This window comes from Scatophagus argus, chromosome 12 (assembly GCF_020382885.2).
Source record: "Scatophagus argus isolate fScaArg1 chromosome 12, fScaArg1.pri, whole genome shotgun sequence".
NCBI classification, from domain to species: Eukaryota; Metazoa; Chordata; class Actinopteri; family Scatophagidae; genus Scatophagus; species Scatophagus argus.
This window is the reverse complement of record NC_058504.1, coordinates 5,080,182-5,093,546: the sequence shown is the minus strand read 5'-3', so window position 1 is coordinate 5,093,546 and position 13,365 is coordinate 5,080,182. Positions and strand designations below refer to the sequence as shown.

General features: G+C 38.7%; 1 protein-coding gene across 1 annotated transcript; it reads right to left on the bottom strand.

Moving 5' to 3' along the window:
• Positions 1-6,039: 6,039 nt before the first annotated feature.
• On the bottom strand, positions 6,040-12,126 carry lrit3a (info leucine-rich repeat, immunoglobulin-like and transmembrane domains 3a). Its single transcript, XM_046406605.1, has 4 exons — positions 12,011-12,126; positions 9,891-10,357; positions 7,325-7,630; positions 6,040-7,110 (listed from the first exon to the last, which is right to left on the bottom strand). The coding sequence occupies exons 1-4, from the start codon at positions 12,124-12,126 to the stop codon at positions 6,074-6,076; spliced, it is 1,926 nt and encodes a 641-aa protein (XP_046262561.1). The 3' UTR covers positions 6,040-6,073.
• Positions 12,127-13,365: the final 1,239 nt, after the last annotated feature.

The following is a 13,365-nucleotide window of genomic DNA, read 5'->3' as shown; positions in this document are numbered from 1 at the left end:
GGTTGTTATTGGGAAAACGGTTACCTTTAAATCAACTTTTCTCATTTTACAATTAAAAACAACAACAACAAAATAAATGAATAAACACTTTTTGAATCTCATAGCAAGTGACAGAATAGTTGCTTCTAGTGCACAAGACCGGCAATGGACTTTGATTTCCAATTTTGTACTGTGGTAAAATTTGTTGGATCAGTTAGCCAATGCAATCCATCAAAGGAAGCATCTGTTTTAGTTGTTGAGCTTTGAATGAATTGTTAAACCCTCAATAAGCAATAGTGCATAATGACAGTATAAGACAATGTATAGCATGACAAAATTTGTTTTTGAACTGTAAAAAGGACTACACTGGATGAAATCTACTATATTGAAATATTGGATCAGAAGCAAAATGTGCCTTGTTATCCTTGGTGTGTTGAGACAGTCATTTTTAATGTACCGTATGCTGCCGCAGTCCACATAATTAATTGCGAGACTGCCTTTCACATAAGACACCAGCACCTACACTGTTAAGTATTCACCCTGCTGGAGTGCAGAAGAGGCGGTGTAGTGGTGTCTGGTCAAGTGGAAGTGGGTGCACTCTAAATTTATGCATCAAAAGTCCTGCACTAAAATTCCTTTAAAGTAAAAGTATAAATGCATTATCAGGAAACTATGAAAAGTAAAAGCTCTTAAAGTCTTCGTTTATTGTCCCAAAGATCTTTTATATTTTGAACATTAGACTGCCTGCCTATTTCAGTGCCAGAGATCCCACCTCAAACCCCCTGCAGCCACCTCAATGTGTGACTGCCTGAAGTAACTGGTAAACCATAATGTCAGGATTTGTTATTTACAGTTATTTACAAGATCCTGCTATTAAAAAGAGTTCATCACAGTTAATGTCTTCATTGGTTAATGAAGGGTATCTGTGTCCTTGTAGCTACACTCATTAAAGTACAGTCCAGCTTACTGTACCTTAGCTACAGTGCAATGTACTGTGTGCTTAAGCAAGTTCACTTTGCTGCACATACTGCAGAGTGGCTGACTTTTACCATCTGCTTCTCTACTGTTACATGACATAGGGTCTTTTTAACTGTTACTATTACAACTATATTTGTAACTATTACAGCTGTAATTGTAATAGTTTTTCTCATTCCATGGCCGACCTGTTCTGTGATAACGTTAAGATTGTAAAGATATGCTTGATTGCTACTTTCTTTGCTAAGCACAATAAAGCTACCACACAGTTTGTGGACTTCTGACACACATAATTTAAGGACAAAAAGAATGATTTTTCAGTACTGTATGGCATTTACAACATCACTTTTGTCCGTCAGCCAAACTTACCCACACAGCTGCTGTTTCTCCCCTCTTGTGATAGGCGTTCATCCCAACATGCAGTACCGAGGGCCAAAGCTCCAGAGCTTTGCACCATAAAATAGATCAGTGCTGCTGTGATCGTTGCAGCCAACATAATCCTCCGTCCCTGCCTTGGGAGCTGCACTTGTTCACTTTTTCTCAAGCATTCCCACTATAAGAACTGGCACACAAGAATTTACCAAAATCAAGCAAAGTTTGGCTGTGGACTGTTGGCATCCTTGTGTAAGGCAGTGGATCTTTACATACCGGAAGGTATTACACCAAAGAGAGATGTACCCCAATGAAAAGATGAAGTGCTCAGGAGGAACAGCATAAAACTGCAGTGGTCAACCCCCCAAAAAAAAGAAAAGAAAAGAGAAAAAAATCCCCACTTTGGCCCCCAGGCTGCCAGTCTGTTTTGGAAGCAAAGATTGAAATTCCTGACACCCCCGTGGTAAATTTTGCACATGCTAGTCCAGTACTGGAGCAAGATCTTCTTTAAGCTGCAGTGAGTGTCTCAAGCAGAATGTGGACTATGCAAGAAATGAGGCTGGGCTGGAGAAAGGTCCCACAAAACAACAACATCCTACTCTTACTCCACCCCTTGACCCATGTCTTCACTGAAGGTGGATGAATGTGTCTAAGAGTTTTTGTGTCTGGGACATAAAACTGAAGGATGGACATTGCATATTAGTCTATTTGACTGAGTACAAGCCTGAAATATTTATTTATTCATAGTAGATCAAATTTGACCTTTGGTGCCCTTTTTCAAACTATAACAACATTCACAAATGACATATGCTACAAATGTAATTTACATATGCCACACACACAGTAGACATTCTGTTTGGTATCTTGTGTTTGAATGAGCAGTCAGTGCGTCAGACTGTCTCCTGTTGAAGTTCATCTGGCTTCCGGGGGGAATCTGTAGAATGAGTAATTTATAAAGATCGGAGGAGGAGTGGAGAAGATTATCCCTAAATTGTTTCACCCAGGAGAACAACTAACAGACTCCATGAACCAAAACCTCTATTCATTGCCCTCCATGACTAGGATATTGTCAGTAACAACGTCACCAGTAATCTTGTAGAGGACCCAAAGAAGAGTTACACGGCAAGCAGTTGCCTTGTCTCTGACTAATGTTAGCAGTCTTAAGTGCACTAACCTTTTCCCACGGTTTCACCCCGGGCAGATAACAATGAAAATGTTAATGTCTATAAGTCTGACTTTTTATGTGACTAGTGAATGCTGAATGACAGACACATATGGCCATGAATCATCAGGTAGATTGTATCTAGGATACCAAAAGCTGCTGCTGCATTAAATACTACTTTATTCATTGCTTTTGTAAGACAAATACACTATTTAGACAAAAGTATTGGGATGGGACTATATTGAGACTTGGCCCTTTACTTCCAGTGAAGGGAAATCTAAAAGCTTCAGCATATCAAGATATTTTGGACAACGCTATTCTTCAAACTGTGTGGCAACAGTTTCAGAATCAGAATCAGAATCAGAAATTCCTTTATTTGTCCCTGGAGGGAAATTCTTGTTTTTACAGACATTGCACATGCAGTATTCCCGACCAAGAAAGGAGAAAAGTGCAGAGTATAAAAAATAGGATAAACTTAATAAAGATAGGAGACATGAAGGCCCTTTTCTACTCCAGCATGACTGTGCCCCAGTGCACAAAGCAAAGCTCCATAAAGACATGGTTGGATGAGTTTGGTGTGGAAGAACTTGACTGGCCCACACAGAGCCCTGACCTCAACCCCATCCAACACCTTTGGGATGAACTGGAACGAAGATTGTGAGCTTGAGTGCCCAACCTCACAAATTCTCTACTGCATCAATGGAAAAAAATTTCCCACAGACATGCTCTGAAATTTTGTGGAAAGCCTTCTCAGAAGAGTGGAAGCCGTTCTAGCTTTTTAGAATGCTATTTAGAATGCAATGTCATTAAAGTCCCTGTTGGTGTAATGGTCTGGTATACTTTTGTCTATATAGTGTTGTTTCAGTTCTTCATGCCAGCTATGAGTGAGTTGCTTTCAAGCAGTTACGATACCAAGCATTTGAGCCCGTGTACCTCCTGATTTAAATAATGTTGTGCTGATATTTTGTAGCTATTAAATTATCAACCATTCTAACATTTTCTGCTGCCTAAATTATTATTGAATTACCTCGTTATACTCATTTACTTATGTTGAAAATGGTCCATCAACTGCAACAAGCTTTGAGCAATGTCTTTTCTAGCTTTGTGATGTATTCTGTCAGTACTTGCATGTGGCCAATTTTCCACTGGTGTGCTAAAGTGGCACCAAGTCCCTGTTGCAGCAGGATTTGTGATGCAACTGTAAAGCTTCTGGATCAGTGAAGTATATCACTGCCAGTCGGCCACAGCCCAATGGCACCTGTTTCATAAATACAGAAATAAAAATCTGTTTTATCTATCTATATCACTGTTGTTGTGTACGTCTCTCATTTTTCCTAGTGCTTCTGAGAGCTGTCCGCCTAGCTGTTAATCCTTCCATCTATCTTTCCATGTTGCTTCATGTCTATCCATTCATAGTTCTATCATATACAGTACACATAGTCCACAACCCAACCCACTGCAGTCCACCAGCCATTCATTTTGTTTGTTCAAACCGCTTGGCTGTTGCCATGTCAACAGCACTGCTAGCATTAGAGATTACTGCTGCAGGCTCGTACAGCTGGTGGCACAGAAGTATCCATGGGAACAATTTTCCAGGGCCACTTGTATCTTATCAAGACTCATGGCAACACCTGTTCAGATGTTCTGAGAGCGTGACAGCCATGACCCATTGATTTTCTGGATGAACATGTCTGCTCTTGTTCATTATTGAGAGCACATGTGATATTTGTTTGTACCTGTCCACTTCTATTTAGAAATTGCTTTAATCATCGTACTTTTACCAGTAGCAACCTCTATATTTTACTTCACCATGAAGTAGTTTGAGTCATAATAGATAATTTTATTTATTTTTTTCAGGGCCCTATGATAGCACATAGAGGGCACTACTATATGTATTTGTGTGTGTTTTTGTGTAACATTTAGATCCATACAGACTTTTATGGTGCCAGAGAGGGTGGTGGGGTTTTTGTCATCTGACATTATTTAATATTCTTTGAAAAATGGAAAATGTATGCGTTTTTGATGCAATTGAAAGATTCCTCATGCTATAAATATTCAGAAAGAACCAAAGAAAAATTTACAATGAACTTTCACACAAATGTCAGATAGGATAAAATTATGACGTGATAACATTTTTATATCGAAATGGTCAAAGGTCAACTTGAGATGTATGATACAACAATGAAAAGGTGGGTGGCTGTTTTTTATAAAGCAATGTTTGACTATATGGAACAGAATTTTCAGTGCAAATTATGTCAACGTGTAATTTAAATGTATTGTGTGGTGGCTAACCCAACAGTTACTTACACTGACATACTGCATACAGGCCAATAACTGACATGGTTGCACTAGAGCCCAGTTTCTGCTTGTTGTATTTGATGGAATTTATTTCTCACATTTAATGTCCTTGTGCGTATTGCATGCAAGAATCTCTAACGATTGTCCATAAACGTCCACGCAAACAAGCATTTCAGCAACGCAGTGTTCGCCCAGAGTAGAGCTCAAAAACTATTTGTACTCCTTCGTTCAGCAATGCCTGCCCGTCCCCTGAGTGAAAGTTCCTACTTATATTGTAATATTATAAGAGTAGACCAGCATAGTATGTGTGTATGTATGTGTATGAGTGTAGCAACATTTACATAACTAGTTGGCTAATCATGCCATTAAACACCACACACAGTCCCTAGTAAATATAAGCTTTTTCAAATAAGGATGGGGTGATGTTCACCACTTTGTGAAACACATGACTGTATAAAGGATATTACTACATGGTCTCAGGAACACTTTGTGAAACCGTCTTAAGTAAACACAGTTTGTTTGTGTGCCTTTTCCACTCAAATAACACAAGTACACAACAAACAAATAAAATAAAATTCAACAATTCAATTTATTACAAACAAATGCACAACTCCATTTATAGACAAATATACAAAGTCATAGAAACAGGCAATGTTTATCAGTCCCATATTCTATCAAACACACTGACAGTACTTTCTTGTCCGTTAAGGCAACAAACAGCTTGATTCTTAAAGCAACACTGATGTTGTAAGTGTGGTGGGAAATCGATAATGGGTCCTCTTTGACACAACATAATATTCATATGTGACACTTAAACTTTGGCATTGGGTATAACATTAAACACCACACACAGTCCAACAAAGGTACCATGCTGTAGTGGCAACTACTCAAACTTCTTTATCAAATATAAGGCTCTAAAATGAATAAGGACATGAATGAAAATATCGGTCAATGACTGCTCTGTTTGTTTTTCTTTCTTTTGAACAACCTAACAAACTCTCGGTAATGTTTTCACATTAACCACACTTTTCTAAATCATTATATAAATCTTTATAAATTATTAGTTGATGGAAAATGCACAATAAATGTGTTACATCATTGAAAACAGCATACCATTTCCTTACAGCCCCACTGATATGGAAACATTAAATATGCATTTATAAAGATTTATAAATGAATTCATACTTAATTTATCAGTGTCATAAAAGGCATATAAAGAGTAATTCTCATTGTAAGTTACTGTCATGGTGTTTAGGCATTTGCCATGGGTTCCTGGCATCCATGGTGTCAGCAGAGATACTCAGACCGGGAACTGTCACTCTTATAAGTCATCTGGGAATCTATGCTTGATCTGGAACACAGGAGCATTCGCTCTGATTCTTGAGTCTGTCTCCTAGCCCAAAGCTCTGTCGGGTGAGAGTTCAAGGTCCTTTGTTTCATTGAAATTGTCTCAAACTTGACATAGCTCTCTTTTTCAAGCTCTTCTTCATCCAGACTTGAGTTGCGTCCTTTGCAGTACAGAGCAACAATCTTGTAGAGCAACAATGCAATAAGAGGCAAAACCAGTGCACAGGCAATGCTGCTTATGATCATGAAAAGCTGGTTCTGCCCACCATCCTCTACATTGTCCAGTGTATAGAAGTCAATGCAAGGATCTTTTCCAGCAGCACCACTTTTTGCTACGAGGCAAACAGAATACCTCATTCCAGATGATAGACCTTCTAGCAACACTTTTCCACTGCCAGCATTAGTCTCCACCGTCCTTTTGATGTCATCCTCACCATAGGGTGAATATACAACTGTGAGGGGAGCATCACTTGGTAACCCATCGGCTGTCCAGAGCAAAACAGCAGTGTCTGATGTTTCTTCTACAATCTTAAGGTCTTTAACAGACTTTGATGCATCAGTTTTCTTACTCTTTTCATCTGCTGCAAGCTTTCTTCCATTACTTCCTTGCTGAATTTTTCCTTGTTTGGGTGAGCCTTTCTGTATACTGGTGCTGGGGGTAGTTTTTGGCTTCTTAGGGACAGCTAAGAGTGTTGTTGATGTTTTAGAGAGAGCTGTTGGTGTGATGGAGGGTGAGTTGGGAATGTCTGTTGGGGAAGTAAATGTTGTGTCTTGGCTGGTTGGACCAGTTTCAATACTTGGAGGAAGGGATGGAGGAATGGTTGTACTGATGGTACCGGCAACCGAGAGAGAAATTGTGGCTTCTGCATTGCCAGCAACATTCTTTGCTTTGCAGCTGTAGTTCCCAGCGTCTTTGTACAAAATTCCATGCAAGCTCATGATGGACCATCTGATGCCCTCCCCAGGTGATTCCTGGACTATAGAGTGGAATAAGAACACAAAGTCAACATAAATTAAGTCTCACCAAGTCCTGGGATGCTTTTGAGTGTTTTCAAATGGGTTATGATCATTGTGGCACTAGTGCTGCACATCTTAATTTTTATACTAAATGTATAAGTCTCATTGATTTTGAAGACAATATTTTTTATACTTTCTTAAAAGCTTTTACTTCAAAATGCCTCCATATTATACCTGTGTTGTTGACCAGGGAGCCGTCTGACTTAGCCCAGTAAAGAGTTGGTGTTGGGAACCCTGTGGCGTCACATCGCAGAAGAACATTGCTGCCCAAAGGGGATGTGATCTTGGTTGCTGAAGTCATGACTGATGGTTTTACACAATTGTCAAGTTCAGCACGTTGAAAAAGGACACCAGCCAGATTCTCGGGCCCACTGCAGGTCAGGAATAGGTCCATCAAAACCACTGGGGTGTCAGCCATTTTAGAAATCTCAATCAGCTTGGAGATTTTACAGTCACAGTACCAGGGATTATCTTGCAGGCCTGAAGACGAAAAGACAAGACAAACGAAGGTCATTGTCTTTTCATACCATTGTGGTGTCAGACACCTTCCATTTAAATGCTGTATTACTTTAAAGCTTTATTGTTGATCATAGTGGAAAGAAATGAGGGTACAGATGGCAACCTAACAGTGAGGTTGCTAACTAAGTATGCAATATGACACTTTGACAATTAAGAATAATTATGTGGCTATAAAGTCTTAAAAACTAGTTTAAAAAAAAAAATAGATCGTAATTGTGAAGTCACTTGTTTTTTTTTCCGACATGGGTGTACAACTTCTAAAACAAACATTCAAGCTATCCATTTTTATCAGCCATTTAGAATTTGGCTTTCTTATTTGTTTTGAAAGTTCATTCATCATTAGTGACAATGAAATTCATGGGCCATGGAAGTAAACCTCCAGTCATATATACTCCTTTTCAAATAGCTACAAATACCTGCTGCACACCATAGGTAAGCACATGTACTGGTGCGTATTAAACCCTTTAACCCGATTAACTTGTCTTAACAGGGACAGAGTGTCTAAGCTGGAGCCGGCCTTGCTTCACTTTGTGGCAACATACCCTTCCCATTGGCCTTTTGGTGAGAATCAATAGATTTGCCACAAATTCAACGCTTTATAACCCATGTGTGAAGTTTGAAATTACAGGTTCATGGCTTAAGTCGACTTTTAATACACACTAGAAATGAAACAAACAAAAAAATGGTGTTTCATAAAATACTTTTTAAAAAAAAAAATTACAATAGTTGTAAAATAATTTATGACAGTAAAGGTGAGTATACCGGCCATTTAGTATTAACACTACTAGAGGATCTGGCATTTCTGTGTGTGTGTGTGTGTGTGTGTGTGTGTGTGTGTGTGTGTGTGTGAGGGGGAGGAGGGAAAGAGAGGTTGGAGGAGTGGACTATTTTTTCCAGTGACTTAATCCTGTTTCTCCTTCAGGTGCACTAGTGCACACAGCCAGCTCTTGTGACACAGATGACCTGGCATATAGAGCATATTAACTATAATGCTCTCACTGTCCATGCAACTCAGCTACAGCAAACAAACATCAGTCTTACATATGTCTGACTGATGGGATCAATAAGAAGATGACATAATCACATTCAGCTACCTGCAAGTTGAAATGCATCCAATCAAAAAAATAAATAAATAAATAAAATAATAAGAACAAAATGACAAAAAATACTGAAAATTAATTAAAATGCTAGACATAGTTTAATAACACTACAAACATTTTGGCTTCACTCCACAATAAGTGTCTTTTCACAGCAAGGGAGTGTCATAGTTAAGACAAGAGACTATTAAAATTTTCTTGCTTTCACTGTGCCTACATGCCTAGCGACAGACTTGCTATAATTTTGTCTTTTGATTTTTGACTTTGAAACCTTCTTTTCCATCCTGCTCTGCCCTGCTTAAAAAACAAAACACACACACACATGCTATATATATATATAGCAAGTGGCCATTGGTTTGAGATAGTTTAGTCACAAATGAAGTAATCTTTTTTTCTTAAGCTAGCAAACAAAATCAAAACAAAACATTGTCAAAAAGCTGATTGTTTCTGGCAGTTGTTGCAGTTGCTAATTTGTGGGTTTGATGAGAATTCATTATACTGTACATACATACTGGCATATCTGCTCATAATTTCCCAAGCTGTGGAAGCACAGATGTAGAGAACACCATCATCAAATGTCTGCAATCCCCTCATGAGATAAATACAAGCTTATAGCATTCATCTTAGCGGAAACCTTTCACACAGTGGTTTTCAAGATGCAGAAGTGAGGATATAAAACTGTGATTAATGTTTGATAGTGGAAAATACTACAAGTCACAGGTCATCGTGGCTTGAGAATATGCATTTAGAGTATATGTATTTTTGTTTTTTGCATAGGTACATGTCAAGCAGTGCACTTGCTACACAGTTGTTGTTTATTTCTAATGTGATGCACTGAACTTGACCCTGGCTTGGATGCCAAGATGCAGTGTGTTTTAAATATTCAATACCTAATTAAGACGGTAAATTGATTATGTACATTGAGCGTCAACCTTGTTGCTACTTAGAATAAGCTAATTTAAATGTGTCCTTACAGCTACTGCCTGGACAGGTTTGAGTCACTTTGGCTAGATCAACATGTGAGGGAATGAAGTTTCAAAGGTAATTACAAATATCTCCAGAAGTGTCTTGCCCTGGCCCTAATAACCTGTAAAACCAAGCCAGACACAGCCTATTATCCTTACCTAACACAACTTTCTGGGAAGCATTAGTAGAAACAGGTGCTCCATTGAAGGGGGGCCAGATATCCATGAGTTCAGAGGGAAGGGTGGTCAATTTGTTGCTGGATAGATCCAAGTAGGTAATGTTGAGGAGGTAGGGTATTGCTTCAGTGGGAACATTGGTGAGTTTGTTGTTGTGTAGATCCAGTGTCTTCAGCCTAGGCATCTCTTTCAGAGACTCCCAGGGGAACATAGAGATCATATTTCCATCCAGCCTCAGCTCATGGAGCACCTTGAGGTTGTAGAAACTTCCCGTATCCACAGAGGTTATAGAATTGTAAGTAATCCACAGGTACCGTAGCTCCACCAGGTAATAAAAAGCTTCTGTTGGAATTCGCCTTACTGCGGTTTTCTCAATGCGTAGTTTGACCGTATCCACAGGGACATTGACAGGAATATCAGACATGTCTGGATCATTGCAGAGGACAGATCTGAGAATGGGAGACAGTTGAGTTAAATGGATTGAACATTACCCGTGGCTAGATAACAAAACAGTTTTACAGAGACTGGCTAACAGCTGAACCTATTCCCACTGAGGCTGCAGATTTGGGCAGATGAACATTTTAAAGAATGAACAAAAAGTCTAGAAGGTATAAGCATCTGTCTCTAGATTTATTTATCTATCCATCCAGACTCTCCATTGTGATGTGGGATGCTTCTTCTGACAGGACTACAGTCTGTCTAACAGGCCTTTCCAGATGGCAACGTCAGACCTAATCATTATCATCACAAACAGAAATCATGTGGATCAACATTTACTACAGCAGGTGGATTATCTGGACTCAGTTACAGTCACAGATAATGATAGACAGATAGACAGATAGATAGATAGATAGATAGACAGATAGACAGATAGATAGATACTTTATGGATCCCGAGGGAAGTTCAAGCATCCAGTAGCCCATTACAGTCAAAAAGTAAGCAAACAAACAACTAAACAAAGCCTAACTGTTAGTAGGAAAATTGGACTAAACATATACTAAATAAACTAAACTAAATAAACTAACATATGTTACATAAAGTACAATAGAGTGCAGAGAAAGCAGGTTGATCAGATTGGCTGTATAAAATAAAATACTAAAAAAGCTACAGTGTAAACATGTGTAAATGGATTGCTACTCAGAAATGAGTTATAAAGTGCAGGTTAATTGTGCAAAAACATATAAGGTAATGTGCATAGTGGAATAAATGTCCAATAAATAAATGTGATTTTCACGCCTGATGTGACTCAGGCACAGACTGTCGCTGGGATCGTGACCCCTGACCCCTGTACATAATAATCTATGTTAAAGAGAATAATTTAGTTTGATAACTTTTAATCAAAGTTTTTAATTAGCATTAGATAATAAATAAAAAAAAGGGGGGGGGATTCTTTTAGCTGTCACTTTTAACTTCAGAACTTGTGACCTTTTTACTTGTTTTACAGCTGGCAAATCAGACTTGTTACTGTTGTCTTACTCAAAAATTCCTTTATAAAAACAAAATCAGTCCAAGAAATCTATAAAAGTATTTGTTTATATGCTGCAATTTCCTGCCTTGATGTAGACTTGTCAATATAATGGACTATCATTGTTTTTATTTGTTACTCAGTTTTGAGTAGAGGGCTTGCGTCATTGAATTTGTTCAGCACAAATGAAAGTGATTATGCAGGTGGCCATTAGGTCTTTCACAGGTATAAATGGATTGGTACCATGCCAGGCAATGCACATTATGTTTATACAGGTCAGTACAACCTGTATAATTGTACCAGGTTGAATTTTGATATATTTACACTTTCTTAATACATGTATAAGCTTTAGAAAACAAATTCAAAGATAAATATTTTCATTGCCACAGGTACTTTCCTTTGTCTGAACATAGATCACACACCAGGTGGGATAAGTGCAGTTGTACTTAATGTTGTGCTCATTCAAACTGGACTTCATGGCCTCGCTATGAAACTTGGTTTAAGACTAGGTTGAAGTGAATGTAAAGTAACCCAATTAAGAAAGCCAAATTTCACACCTAATTAAAGTTCACTGAATTTTCCAACTGCAAAGAGGACAAGTGTGTGTGTGAGAGAGCACAATTAAAGTACATTTTACCTGGTTCCGGCGCCATCGGTACGTCCATGAAAGACACAGGTGCATTGGGATGGACAGAAGGAATGAGCCATACTGAGGCAGCATAGGAATACGTGCACATAGAGAAGTCGACGCATGTTTTCACCGAACACATCCACAATTCTCACATCGAGAAGAGATCATAAAAAAATACATCCGGATTCAATGAGCGCCTTAACAGTTAAAACAAAACAAAACACAAAAAACAAATGGAGAATAATGAAAACAGCTTTCAATGTCCAATGGAGACAATGGTACACAGGCTGAGGATCTAATTACAGTACAGGTGACCTGTTCGACGGGCTGCATGGGGGAGGGGGGGTTGGGTGGATTAGCAGAGGATTTCTTGGGTTTGACAGGGTCATGCAAGCCAGGCTGCAAAGCAGAACTAGTGTTTTGGACATGGCGCTAATCAGCTAATTCTGGTGAGGTTTCCCCTCGTGTGAGCTGGTCACGCCTTTCTTAATCCATTCAATTACCAGCCCTACCATTGCTTTTTAAAAAGTAACATGCCCTCAGCTATGTTTGTTTGTTTGCTTGTTTTTCATTATTATACTAGCCCTGTTTATATCTAACCTGTTCATATCTCACCTGTCCTTTGTAATACCAGCTTCTGTGGTTTTAGCTCATTATTGTCAACCTGCTTCTAAGGTGAGAAGATTATAGATTTTAGATGTTTTTACATTCGGGTTGTTACATAAGTCCCTCTGACTCAAGACATTCCTTAAATGTAAATGTATTATTTAGCTGAAGGGTGTAAGTTGTGCCATTGCGTTCTGTCTGGCGCTAAGGTGCAAAGTGTAATCTCGGATGTGATTTATTACCTGGCTGGGTGAACCAGTGGCTTAGAATCGTGGGGGGGGGGGCACTCTCAACCTGCCTGCCAGCGTAACCCCTTCGATACATTCTGCACAGGGTGGTTTAGCTTGGACACACACAGCTTTTGCCTCCAGCTCATTTTTAAAAGGTTGACTTGAATGTGTCAGTGTGTATTATTTTGTCCTTAGCATTTTGGATGTCAACATAAATATAAGCATTGCACTCATTACAGCATCTTTCATTTACATTTTTTATTGAAATTTGACTTTATTAACACAAGTTTGAGATTTCACCTCCATCTGATTTGGTTACTGAAGTCATCAGGTTAATTTTATCAATGACATAAAAGTGTTTGAGAGAGGGAGTCAAAATCTTACTCATGCATGCATGATGCTGCTAAATAAAGCCTCAGTTTTTGACTTCCAACTCCGTAACTGGAACAACAAGGAAAGGGAGACCTCTAGTGGCATAAGGTTGTTACTGGGTGTATTTTCTTTCTGATAAACAACAATTGTGCT